Here is a 13,051-nt window from a genome sequence, read left to right as displayed (position 1 = left end):
AGGGATCTGTCCTGGGGCCCGTTTTGTACAGTCTGTACACTGCAGACACTCCAACGACCCCCCTGGTGCACACCGCACTATACGCTGACGACACAGCCTTCTACACGAGCAATGCGAATAAGGACCTGGTCATCCATAGGCTCCAAAGGGCTTTAGATGACACAGAAACTTGGACCCGTCGCTGGTATATCGCCATCGAAAAGACGCAGGCTTTACTAATCACCCGTAGGCTCGGAAGGCGCGAACCTCCTCAACGCCCCCCCCCCCCCACCTTCGCCTAAATGGAAGCCAACTCCCTAGGCTCAGAACCGCCAAGTACCTTGGCGTAACCTTGTACTCTCGTCTTACGTGAAAACGCCACATAGACGAGGCCACAGGAAGGTCTGTGCCAGAATGTCCATCCTGTACTCAATCCTCAGCTCATCCAGCTCCCTTCCCTGATCAGTAGGAGTGAACGTGTATCAGGCCCTGATCCGGCCAGTAATGGAGTATGCGTGCCCTGTCTGGGGATACACGGCGAAGCAGCACCTGGACAAACTCCAGAGGCTGCAAACCACACCGTCGGGAGGGCGCTGCATTTACCTCTTGGATTCCCCATACACGATCTGCACGCCGCAGCTGAAATCCCACTCCTCAGAGAGCGTTTCCAAGATCTGGCAAGGGCCTTCTATGAGGGTTCTTCCAGGTTAGGAAACGCCCTCATTCACTCCCTAGGTCGGCATGACATGTCCCGCGACAAGCACAAGCGCCCCATGACGATCTTCGACGACTAAGTCGAAGAGAAAATCCCAATATCAAATCCCTAATCCTGCTACCCCCCCCCCCTTACCCCCCCCCCATAACACAAATCATCTCGCCAACCTCCGGCAAGTACCAGACACAAACAGAACAATCATCACATTTCACAGACACCAAAAAAAATACAGATACAATCACACACACACGTACACAGGGGAGTAAAAGCCGAAAGGCTACAAACTCCCCCTCACACTTCCCCAAAGAGGGGAAAGTAACAGATGAGAGCAGCTCGCTCAGCCAGTCAGTCTAATCTCGCGTACGTCAGTGGACACATCACGCCGCGTTAGGCAGCTTGCTTCCTTCTTCTGTGTACGAGTGGACGCGTGGAAGAATTTCAAGATAAAATTATTATTTACTTCCAGTATGAAGAACGTAGACAAATTATTGGCAATGTTTAAACGGATTGTCAGTCATGCACTGGAGAAGTACGTCCTGGGTAAGTGCATGAAGAACGGAAAACACCGACATCTACATGTACGTCATTACTCTGTTATTCGCAGTAAAGTGCCGTTGCTTAGCAACGAAATTCCGGAAATGCTGAGGCAGCAGAGGCCGTTGCACTTTGAGTTTAAAAGAGAGAGCGTAAATGAAGATAGGCAAATATTATTAGATGTAGGTGTAGAGATTCGTGCGTCTGTGAAAAGGTCAATGCGCGAAGTGTACAACAACCACCGTCATACCTTAGCAAAAGATGTGGCCGAGAACCCGAGGAAACTGTGGTGGTCCTGTGTAAGATCGTTAAGCGGGTGTAAGTCTTCTATCCAGTCACTCGTTGAGCAGTCTGGTGTGGGAGTTCAAGATAGCACGACGATAGCCCAAGTTTCAAATTCTGCGTTTCAGAAATTCTTCGCGCAGGAGAATCGTACAACTACACCGTCATCCGACCATCGAACAGCCTCCCGTATGGACGGCGTCGTAGTAAGCAGCCACGGCGTAGAGAAACAATTGAAGGAGTTGAAATCAAATAAGTAGTGAGGTAGGGACGGAATCCCAGTTCGGTTTTACAAAGAGCACTGGTGCCTCACTTAGTCTGCATTCATAGCGAATCCCTCGGCCAGCACAAAGCGCCAAGCGACAGGAGAAAAGCGCAGGCGACCCACATATGTAAGAAGGGTAAAGTAACGAGCCCGCAAAATGACAGACCAGTATCCTTAACATCGGTTTGCTGCACAATTCTTAAATCTATTTTCAGTTCGACCTTAACAAATTTCCTATAGACCGAAAAGCTTATGTCCATGAACCGACAAGGTTTCAGAAAGCATCACTGTTGTGAAACTCAGCTTGCAACAGGCAGGTTCCATATTTCTAGATTTCCGAAAACGATTTTACATGGTACCCCACTGCAGACTGGTAATGTAGGGGCGAAAATACGTAATAGGCTCCCAGGTATCTGAGTGCGTCTGAGATTTCTGAAATAGTAGAGGCCAGTATATTGTCCTCGAAGGTGAGTGTTTATCAGAGACAAAGGTATCGGCAGAAGTGCTACGGGAACTGTAATCGGGCCGCTATTACTTTATACGTACGTAAATGACTTGATGGACAGGGCGGCCAGCAGTCTGCAGTTCTTTGTTGATGATGCTGTGGTGTACGGGAAGATGAGTCACTGTAGGACAATACCAGATACCAGAAAGAATTTCTAGTTGGTACGATTAATGGCAGCTACCTCCAAAGGTAGACAAATGTAAGTTGACGCAGATGAGTAAGGGAAAACAAAGCCATAATGTTCCGGTATACCATTAGCAGTGTCCTGCTCGACAAAGTCACGTCGTTTAGATATCTGGGAGTAACGCTGCAAAGCGATATTAGATGGAACGAGCATGTGTCAGATTGATGGAAGACATCGAAGCAATTCAGAGGCTGACTGCTAGATTTGGAATTGGCAGTTTCAAGTAATATACAAGTGTCGGGAAGTCAAATGGCAATTCCTGGAGAGAAGGCAACATTCTTTTCGAGGGCCACTAATCAGAAAATTGACGGCATCTGAAGCTGACTGCAGAACGACCCTACTACCGCCAACATACATTTCGCGTAAGGACACCGAACATAAGATACGAGAAATTAGAGCTCATACGGAGGCATTTAGACAGTCGTTTTTCCGCCGATCTATTTGTGAGTATGTATGTAAATGTAGACATTCGGCGTTTATTTCATATTCCGCCCTTGCCTGCACAGATATCCTAGATACATGCAGCCAAGGGCAGAGTTTTGTGGCGGCGTTCGTAGCGACAAACAATTCGCTGTAGAAACGGCTTACGAAGTCACCGCCACACTCTTAATAGCGGGCCGACCGGTCCGCTGGAACAGTGAACAGAAAGATGAAAACCCAAACACTCTGATTAAATAAAAGTCGGTACTTATCTTCATTAACAAAGATACAGAAACACAGTAGTGAACTCCGTGTCTACAGAAATCTGTCTAGTTCGAGTCGGAGCGGCTAGGTCAGCGTCGGCTGACGACAAACAACAACTCTGCTGCGATGAACACACAACTGACTAGCAAGTGCACAATTCGGTGGCGAGTATACAACTGAGCGGCGAATACAGAACTGTCCTAGCGCTCGCGACTCCAGCGCTTAAGAACCCAGAAGCCAGCGGTGGCGCGCGCAGACTTGGGGCGATTTCCTGTCTCGCTGGCGCTGCTTATGCGGACGGCGTCCGGACTTTGATGCTGCCAACCTTTTGGCAGCGGGCTCGGGTGGCATTACTGGCTAGGATATAACACAGAGATTCCCTCGGACTGTGCCCGCTGTACCGTGTACAGCACCTCACGGCTTATACTGCCTCAGACGTGCCTCACACCTTCACAGCTGGAACAGCCGCTTCCATGGGCCAGTTGCACTCTACGGCACACCTGCGCTCTCTAAGCAGGGACCCGACTTTTAATTGATTTTTCTCGTTGTATCAGAGATCATTAACACACACCCAGCTTTGAGAAGATCGCTAATGACGTATCTGCTATAGAAACAGAGCGCCTACCCTAATTACGGGGTAAAAGGCGCGTTTAGAAACCACTACGTACCCTTGTTTTCACCTTTAGCCTGGACATCTTCATTTCGTAAAGGTACTGTCTGGGGCAGTTCACCTGAATGCCTGTTGCTCTCAAAACCTGTTTCGCCAAATGTCAGTTTTATGCGCTTAGTCTTCATTAATTTTTGAGTTTTATACTGCCACTGCTGTTATTATCAATTTTATTGTCATGAAGTCTGCAGGCTTTCGTGGCCATTGTCACCGAAGTTAAAATCTTCTGGGTTATTAAGCCGCGTCATGTTTCTTCTATAATATTCGACGTTTCGATCCCTCTGCTGGGATCTTCCTCACGATCTTTTGGTGTCCAGTACTGCTAGAACTGTTGTTAGAGAGGGTAGTGGTGGTGGTATTATTATTATTACTATTATCATAGCCAGCACCAGTACTTAACATGACCTTATTAAGACATAGGCAGATAATCTTTGTAATTCTAAAAATGGTTCAAATGGCTTTGAGCACCATGGGACTTAACATTTATGGTCATCAGTCCCCTAGAACTTAGAACTATTTAAACCTAACTAACCTAAGGACAGCACACACATCCATGCCCGAGGCAGGATTCGAACCTGCGACCGTAGCGGTCACGCGGTTCCAGACTGAAGCGCCTAGAACCGCTCGGCCACACCGGCCGGCTTTGTAATTCTATTACTATTATTATCCATAATAATAATTTTATACATTTAATAATTAAGTAAATTGGAATACATTACAAAGAAGTACCTAGTCCTATTGAACTCTACCTGCACGCACGCTATATTATACTGGCTGAGAAGCTCGTATTACTTGTAACGAATAAGATTTTGTGCATAAATACTTTAGAACTGAAAGATGAGCCCCTAGATATTTACCATAATATCAGATTTGTGAATGAAAACAAGTTAATCTATTCAACTGATGTATTAAGGGAACTGATTTATTTCTCTGTGAGGTCCGCAATGAATTATAGTGCAAAAGTAGAGTAACTGAATTTTGTGATATGCTCTTCCAAACAAATGACTAGCAAAAGGTATATACCTGTACACTTTTTTTTTGTTCTGATTTTTGAAAATGGAAAATGAGCACGTTGAGACGATGGTTCCACATGAACTGAGTTCAGTTCACTTGTTATGTGGTCTGTACACTTCAGCTGACAATACTGACACGACCACAGAGTGTAGGGATACGCACGAGAATGAGCACATAGACGGACTTGTGACGCAAGGCTTCAGTTCACTGACAGCCTCGTGTGAAATTCTTGTGAGCTTACTAATAGGTTGCTTATAAACCACTTAACTGGTCCGTAATGGCCACTAGTAAGGCATGTAGTGTCGGTATAAGATCGGGGCGATAGAACAGGCAGCGTACTCACTACGTGATACACCTGCGTAATGCGGAACTGTCCAATAGACGTGACGAGGGGGGCGGGGGGGGGGGGGCATGGGGACGAACCCGCCAGTACAGAAGGAGGTGGGGAGGGGAGAGTGACGTGTTGTCGGTGGAGGATGAGTCACAGCGGCCGTCACGAAGGCAGAGACCTCGGGGTCACAGCCAGCTGCAGTCCACAGCCGCTAGCCGCCGTGATTCGCGCAGTCCGTACTTCATTGCCAGATTGTCAGTAGTGCAGCTGATGGGCGGCACACGCTGTTTCGCTCGGTGCATTGACGTGTGTCAGGTAGTGAGCATAATGCAGCAGCAACGGCCTACAAGTACAGCTATTCCAGTCGGTGTGTGTAAAGGGCGAAAAGACATTCGAAAATAATGTAAAATTTTAGTATCAAATGTACTGCTTTACACTGATCTGGCCAACAGTGAAGCAACCAACAACAGTACAAATTTTGCGCAAGTTCATAAAATGACTACAAAATATCGTGGTATTTCAGAATCGACTGTATTCTTTATTGACAGTGCAGTAAACTTGATAGCATCTCTAGATATGAGCATGTGGTTTGGTTCTCTAAGGAAAGGATACAAAAGTAAACGCAATCTATGGAAGTTAACGATTTTGACAAAAAGTTAGATCCCAGAACTTGATTTAGCTATTACAACAGATGAGCGTACCCTATGGCTAGAAAAATACAGGGTGATCTCGGCAAAAAAAAAAAGAAAATATTGTAGCTCAGAGTCGTCCGCCCTTTGACTTGTCCGCTCACACACTTTTAGGTTCAGTAAGCGTAATAATGGACGAAAATTTTTAATGAAATACATAAAAATTGCAACAACGAAGACGAAGTTCTGTGTGCAATGCGCTGATGGTCTGCTCAGGGCAATAGTCTTGTAGTATACTTTGATGAACCTTGTGTTTCCCAAAATCGACGCCCAAATATATTTTGTTCGCCTTCAACGCAAGTAGTGGCCTGAGAGTACCTGCAGTTAGTTTCGAATAGTGGATATCGGAGATCTGGATGATGGGTCTACTGACGAATGGGCGAAAAGAACTGCAAATAAAAACTTTTCCGGACGTGTAGAATATTCTCGGTCGAATTAAGGCGAAGCCGGCCGCTGTGGCCGAGCGGTTCTAGGCGCTTCAGTTCGGAACCGCGCTGCTGCTACGGTCGCAGGGTCCGCAGCTCGTGGTCGCCAGGTAGCGCTCTCGCTTCCCGCGCCCGGGTTCCCGGGTTTGATTCCTGGCGGGATCAGGAATTTTCTCTGCCTCGTGATGACTGGGTGTGCTTAGGTTAGTTAGGTTTAAGTAGTTCTAGGTTCTAGGGGACTGATGACCATAGATGTTAAGTCCCATAGTGGTCAGAACCACGGTCGCAGATTGGAATCCTGCCTCGGGCATGGATGTGTGTGATGTCCTTATGTTAATAGGTTTAAGTAGTTCTAAGTCTAGGGCACTGATGACCTCAGATGTTAAGTCCCATAGTGCTTAGAACCATTTTAAGCACGATTAAGGAGAACAGTCGGAACAGACATTCCGGTGCAGATACCCAAGTACTGGAGCGCAGCCACGCAACGAGTTCCTCACAAATAAAATTCGTTCATAGGTGATACGACGCAATAGTGATGTCTCAGGTGTTAGCAAAATTAATTTTATACTTTTCTCAACAACTCTTTCGGTGTAAGTTTTTACGGGGTCCAACAGAACGGAAATTTGCCAATGACGACACCTGTCATTACACTTAATGAGCAGTTTTGCACCACTTACGGTACTTTATTTTTTATCTCGTTAAAGTTTTATGTTTTCACAGAAAAAAATGTACCACGCATGTATAAAGTTTGACAATGTTAACATATATTTTTCAGTCAAAATGTGTAACTGGTTCTGTTCTGTCAGTACGCTGAAATAAAAAATTAATGTATTTTTCTTCGAAATTTCTCGTAACGTCAATTTTTTATTTGTTTTTTTTTTCGTAGCAACAGGCAAAATTTTCTTTTGGAAAGTATTCCGTCATACTGTAGACTAAAAATATTCGTGTGTAATATTTTTTTCGGAATTTTTTCTAACGTTTGAGATTACCACTAACTGGCAATGCTGTGAGACAACGCTGAGGTGGTTATTTTCGTGACGGCCGGAACAGTCACTGGACGCCACGAGACTGACAAGTCCACTGGGACATTTCGACCCTCCTAAAGCTGCCCAAGTCGACTGTTGATGACGTGACTGTGAAGTGGAAACGTGAAGTATGAAACGCAGCTAAGCGGAGACCAGGCAGAGCTAACGTACTGACAGACGGGGACCGTCGAAAACTGCAGACGGTGGCTGCACAAACAGTCTCAAAATCAGCAAAAGGAATCACTCGGGACGAGTTTCAATGCGCTATTATCCGCAGTTCAGCTAGCACAATGACCGTGTGTAGGAGAACGGTGTAGAACTGTTGGGGAGCTCCCCATAAATCACACGTTGCTGTATGTCCTCGGAGTCTTTCTCGGCGACATACATGAATATAACATACTCGGTTTCCCAGCAGCGCCAGTTGGAATAAAATCCTCGAGCTTTTGATGGCCATCTCCGCCATCGTCATCAGGAGTTCACTGACTGCCGGTGCTACGCTACGCTACGCAAATTCACGGAGCATCGTACTCCGGTGTGTTGTAGAGTGAGCGGATCGCGCCTTTCCTACTTCTGCCAGGGTGAGTTGGAAGTTGTCCTCTCGTCGGAATCTTCGTCACGGTTGCGTTTCTTCTTTTGCTTCATCCGGCTCATGTTGCGGCGTGCCTTCACTCCAGCAACAGGTGTGGCCGCCTTGTGGTCGGGCGCCAGTGCACTTCAGCATCTTCAGGTGGCAGTCTGCAGTCTGCAGTCTTTAAACACGTTGGTTCATACAGCCAAGATTTTCTCTGACGACCACCACCTACAGTCTTATTTGCAGAACTTAAAATGTGTTTTCGTGGAAAGTGGATACAGCAAAAGAGACATCGCAAACGTTTTTAAGGGCCCCTACGAAAGACACCAGGTGAATCAGTAGAAGAGGCCAAACGGACTGTATTCCTGCCATACTGTGGAGCAACTAGCAGTAAGTTAGGACGTCTGCTATAGAAAGATGGGCTAAGACCAGTTGTTCCGTCCCGCCCCCAATATACGAGGTATGTTGCGCCCTGTTAAAGACGACATTGCTCAGTGTCCGGCGTGTATGGTGTACCCTGTGAATGTACCAGCATGTATATCGGACAGACAATTCGCACGATTGCGGAGCGTTGTACTGAGCACAAGCGCCGTATAAAACGAAGGGGCTACAAGCGCTATAGTCTGGAACCGCGCGACCGCTACGGTCGCAGGTTCGAATCCTGCCTCGGGCATGGATGTGTGTGATGTCCTTAGGTTAGTTAGGTTTAATTAGTTCTAAGTTCTAGGCGACTGATGACCTCAGAAGCTAAGTCGCAAAGTGCTCAGAGCCATTTGAACCATTTTTTAGAGACCAGGGATACACACTCAGCAGGGTATGGGGACGGACGTTGGACATCGAAAGAAAGCAGAGACAGAGGCACGACGCGGGAGTGGCAGTTTCAAACGTGGTGCCTGCACCTGGCGCCACCTGACGTCACAGGTGCTGCCACGGACAATAGCTCCACTAGCTGCCCGGGTCGACTTACGCGCTCGCGCCACATTGGATCGATCTAATTGGCTGATGATGATGTCATCATGCGTATATAAGCGAGAAACCAGAGCAGCCCGAGCAGTCAGTGAACTCCTGACGACGGTGCCGGAGATATCCATCGAAAGCTCGAGGATTTTATTCGAATTGACGCGGCTGGAAGACCGAGACAGTTTCTTTCACACGTTTCTGTAGTCAATGCTAAGCAACAGGTGAGTTTGTGTGTAAGAACTGGCCACTGGATGACAGGAAGTGAGTGATACGGGGTGATGAGTGACGTCACATAGTGTGCAATGTGACAGTAGGGTTTGGGCTCGGCGAGTGCCCGGACAACCTTACATTACCGCAGTGTTTAATGGTAATAGCGATGTACAGAGCTGGTGGTGTTGCGGTGTGTGTACGTTTTTCTCGGTTCTGCTGCTGCCCTTGCCGCTGACGGCCGCCTGCTGACGCGCGACCCCCTGTGTGCCGCAGGCATCTCGAGCATCGCGACGCTGACGGTGCTGGCGTTCGAGCGCTACGTGATGATCTCGAGGCCGTTCCAGGCGCGCCGGCTGTCGCGGCGCGGCGCCGCGCTGCTGGTGGCCGCCATCTGGCTGTACTCGCTGCTGCTGACGGCGCCGCCGTTGCTCGGCTGGGGCGACTACGTGCACGAGGCGGCCAACATCAGGTGAGAGCGGGGGAGGCTGGGGCGTCTAAGTGCACAAGGCGACCAACATCACGTGAGAGCAGGGGAGGCTGTGGCGACTATGTGCACGAGGCGGCCAACATCAGTTGAGAGCAGGGGAGGCTGGGCCGACTACGTGCACGAGGCGGCCAACATCAGGTTGTAGAATAATGGAACATGTTTTGTGTTCTCGTATTATGACGTTCTTAGATAATACAAATCTCCTTCATCATAACCAACATGGATTCCGCAAACAGAGATCATGTGAAACTCAGCTCGCCCTATTTGCCCAAGAAATTCACAGTGCCGTAGACACTGGCGAGCAGATTGATGCCGTATTCCTGGACTTCAGGAAGGCATTTGATACGGTTCCGCACGTACGTTTAGTGAAAAAAATACGAGCTTACGGAATATCGGACCAGGTTTGTGATTGGATTCAGGATTTCCTAGAAGAAAGAACACAACATGTCATTCTTAACGGTTCAAAATCTGCAGATGTAGAGGTAATTTCGGGAGTACCGCAGGGAAGCGTGATAGGACCTTTATTGTTTACAATATACATAAATGACTTAGTTGACAACATCGGTAGCTCCGTGAGGCTATTTGCAGATGACACGGTTGTCTACAAGAAAGTAGCAACATCAGAAGACTCGTACGTACTCCAGGAGGACCTGCAGAGGATTAATGCATGGTGCGACAGCTGGCAGCTTTCCCTAAACGTAGATAAATGTAATATAATGCGCATACATAGGGGCAGAAATCCATTCCAGTACGATTATGCCATAGGTGGTAAATCATTGGAAGCGGTAACGACCGTAAAATACTTAGGAGTTACTATCCGGAGCGATCTGAAGTGGAATGATCACATAAAACAAATAGTGGGAAAAGCAGGCGCCAGGTTGAGATTCATAGGAAGAATTCTAAGAAAATGTGACTCATCGACGAAAGAAGTAGCTTACAAAACGCTTGTTCGTCCGATTCTTGAGTATTGCTCATCAGTATGGGACCCTTACCAGGTTGGATTAATAGAAGAGATAGACATGATCCAGCGAAAAGCAGCGCGATTCGTCATGGGGACATTTAGTCAGCGCGAGAGCGTTACGGAGATGCTGAACAAGCTCCAGTGGCGGACACTTCAAGAAAGGCGTTACGCAATACGGAGAGGTTTATTATCGAAATTACGAGAGAGCACATTCCGGGAAGAGATGGGCAACATATTACTACCGCCCACATATATCTCGCGTAATGATCACAACGAAAAGATCCGAGAAATTAGAGCAAATACAGAGACTTACAAGCAGTCGTTCTTTCCACGCACAATTCGTGAATGGAACAGGGAAGGGGGATCAGATAGTGGTACAATAAGTACCCTCCGCCACACACCGTAAGGTGGCTCGCGGAGTATAGATGTAGATGTAGATGTAGAGCGGGGGAGGCTGGGGCGACTATGGGCACGAGGCAGTCAACATCAGGTGAGATCGGGGTAGGCTATGGTGACTACATGCACGAGGCGGCCAACATCAGGTGAGAGCGGGGGAGGCTGGGGACCAGAGTGGCTGCAAGCTGCGGCCAAGTGCTGGGTTGGTGCCGTTTCTGTCTCGAGTGTTGGTGTTCCGCTTACTACAGTCTTAGTTATCGAGTGCCAATTTGTATTTGTAGTTCACTGTTGTTATTTGAGTTTGCATATTGCCATGTTGTCATCTGGAGATAGTGAGTGTATAACACCCCCCTGCTTCACAGGATTTGCGAAATTGCTAGTTGACAATGACTGTGAATTATGAATTTTGACCCGCGTCAGGATATGGCATCCGAATCCGAAGTAAATAATGATTATTCCGTGGGAAACAGGAGACGTTATAACTTGATCGTTATTGAATGAGTAATTTCATTTAATAACGATCGGTTTATGGAATAATGGAAATAATTTGGAAATAAATTTTGCCAGTGGAAATTTTGCCGAAAGAAATGATCAAGTTGTAAAAGCAATAAAAAATATCGGTCGCCAGCTCAACTGAAGAGCGACAGTACTGTTAAGTACGTGAATAATTGTGTCAAAAATAAAGTTTACCTGTTTGTAGCGCACCAGGTGGAACGGGGACTTTTACGTAAGTTCTGTGTCAGGCTCAGTAGTCATATAAGACAATGTCATAACAATCTAACTTCACTTAAACATTAATGGTTAACTTTCAATGAGTATTTTGATAATTATTTTGTTCATAATTTTTGTCAGCTACTGACAACACAAATCTATCGAGATTTTGAATAATGGACTGTCATTCTGTCTTTAAGATTAGGTACTTTGCACAGTTTAATCTGCTGATAATGATATATATTGCCAATAATTGATTAACTATGTTTTGAATGATAATAATTCATTAATTGGGGGATTGTCAGGTGCAATGAGCTCTATAGTTTCATGAAATATCCTTGAACTAATTTCAGCTGAATATGCATTGAAATAAATGTTAATAATCAAAATTATTACTTCAGTCTATTATTAAGTTACTACGGTTGGCATAAGCTTATCAAGTGCAACAATTAACTATGGTAACCAGTCTGAGACTTACTCTTCACCGTCTATGCAAATAATTTGATAATTAACATATTTTCTCTTGATAATAGCGTGACACACTCGGTTCGATAAGGTAAGGATCGGAAGGAACCTACTTGATGTTATTGTCGGGTGGAATGTAACTACAACACTTTGATTATAAAGTGTTTGTTATTGATTGACAACTTCAGAGAAAAGCACAGTCAGTGGCAAACCTTCTACAACTTTATCTTACGAAAATTACATAGATCTTACTTCCCTCGTTGTCGGTGGATCGACGGAAGTCCACGGCGGCGACACAATGTGGCAGCGGGCTTTTACCGTTGCGACTTGGGCCCACAGTGCGCTTCACATTTAAGCCCTCGTTTCTTCAGCACTATGCCCATTAATCCATAATAACTTGCCGGCAATGCTTCCAGATATGCCGACCATTACTTTCCCGTCGTACTCAGATCCACACACTGGCCGTTAGATGTAACACAGCTAGGACTAGCAGCACTCGACTGTACGTCTTACTCCGAGCACGGCGTCACTGCTACTACTGCCCGCTGGCGCGCTCCCGCGCCCAGAGGCACGAGAAAACAATCTCTCTGACTTCAACGTTAACTAAGTATGCCCTGGCTTGCCAGTGTTAAGTATTACATAATTTGAACATAGTATTTACAATACATATTTACACTAGACAATACATCATATACAAACAGTTTCATGTGTTAAGTAAGCGAAAAATTTCATAGCAAGGACTGCATTGTAGCGTCACAAGTGGAGCTGTGGACACTATACAATGGAGAGCCAAGTGGAAAAATACGAGAGTAATCCCAAATGTTACATAGTACGTCACCTGGTTCACAATACATTCCAATATCTGTGGCTGATTGCGTCATTCACCAACTATCATTAAGGGCTGTGAACTTGACAAGATCCAACATGGATAAAAGTATATTTGTTTTGTTGTACAATGCATCTCCGGCCAAAAATCATGATGTAGGAAAAT

General features: G+C 46.3%; 1 protein-coding gene across 1 annotated transcript in view; it reads left to right on the top strand.

Moving 5' to 3' along the window:
* Positions 1-13,051, top strand: part of LOC126424733 (pinopsin-like) — a 173,983-nt gene that overhangs the window by 99,841 nt on the left and 61,091 nt on the right. Inside the window, exon 3 of the mRNA XM_050087452.1 lies at positions 9,314-9,509. Coding sequence (XP_049943409.1) covers positions 9,314-9,509 — 196 coding nt within the window. The remainder of the gene's footprint in view (positions 1-9,313; positions 9,510-13,051) is intronic.

The sequence above is a fragment of the Schistocerca serialis genome, chromosome 10 (genome assembly GCF_023864345.2).
Source record: "Schistocerca serialis cubense isolate TAMUIC-IGC-003099 chromosome 10, iqSchSeri2.2, whole genome shotgun sequence".
Classification (NCBI taxonomy): Eukaryota; Metazoa; Arthropoda; class Insecta; order Orthoptera; family Acrididae; genus Schistocerca; species Schistocerca serialis.
This window is presented reverse-complemented; position numbering and strand designations above follow the sequence as displayed.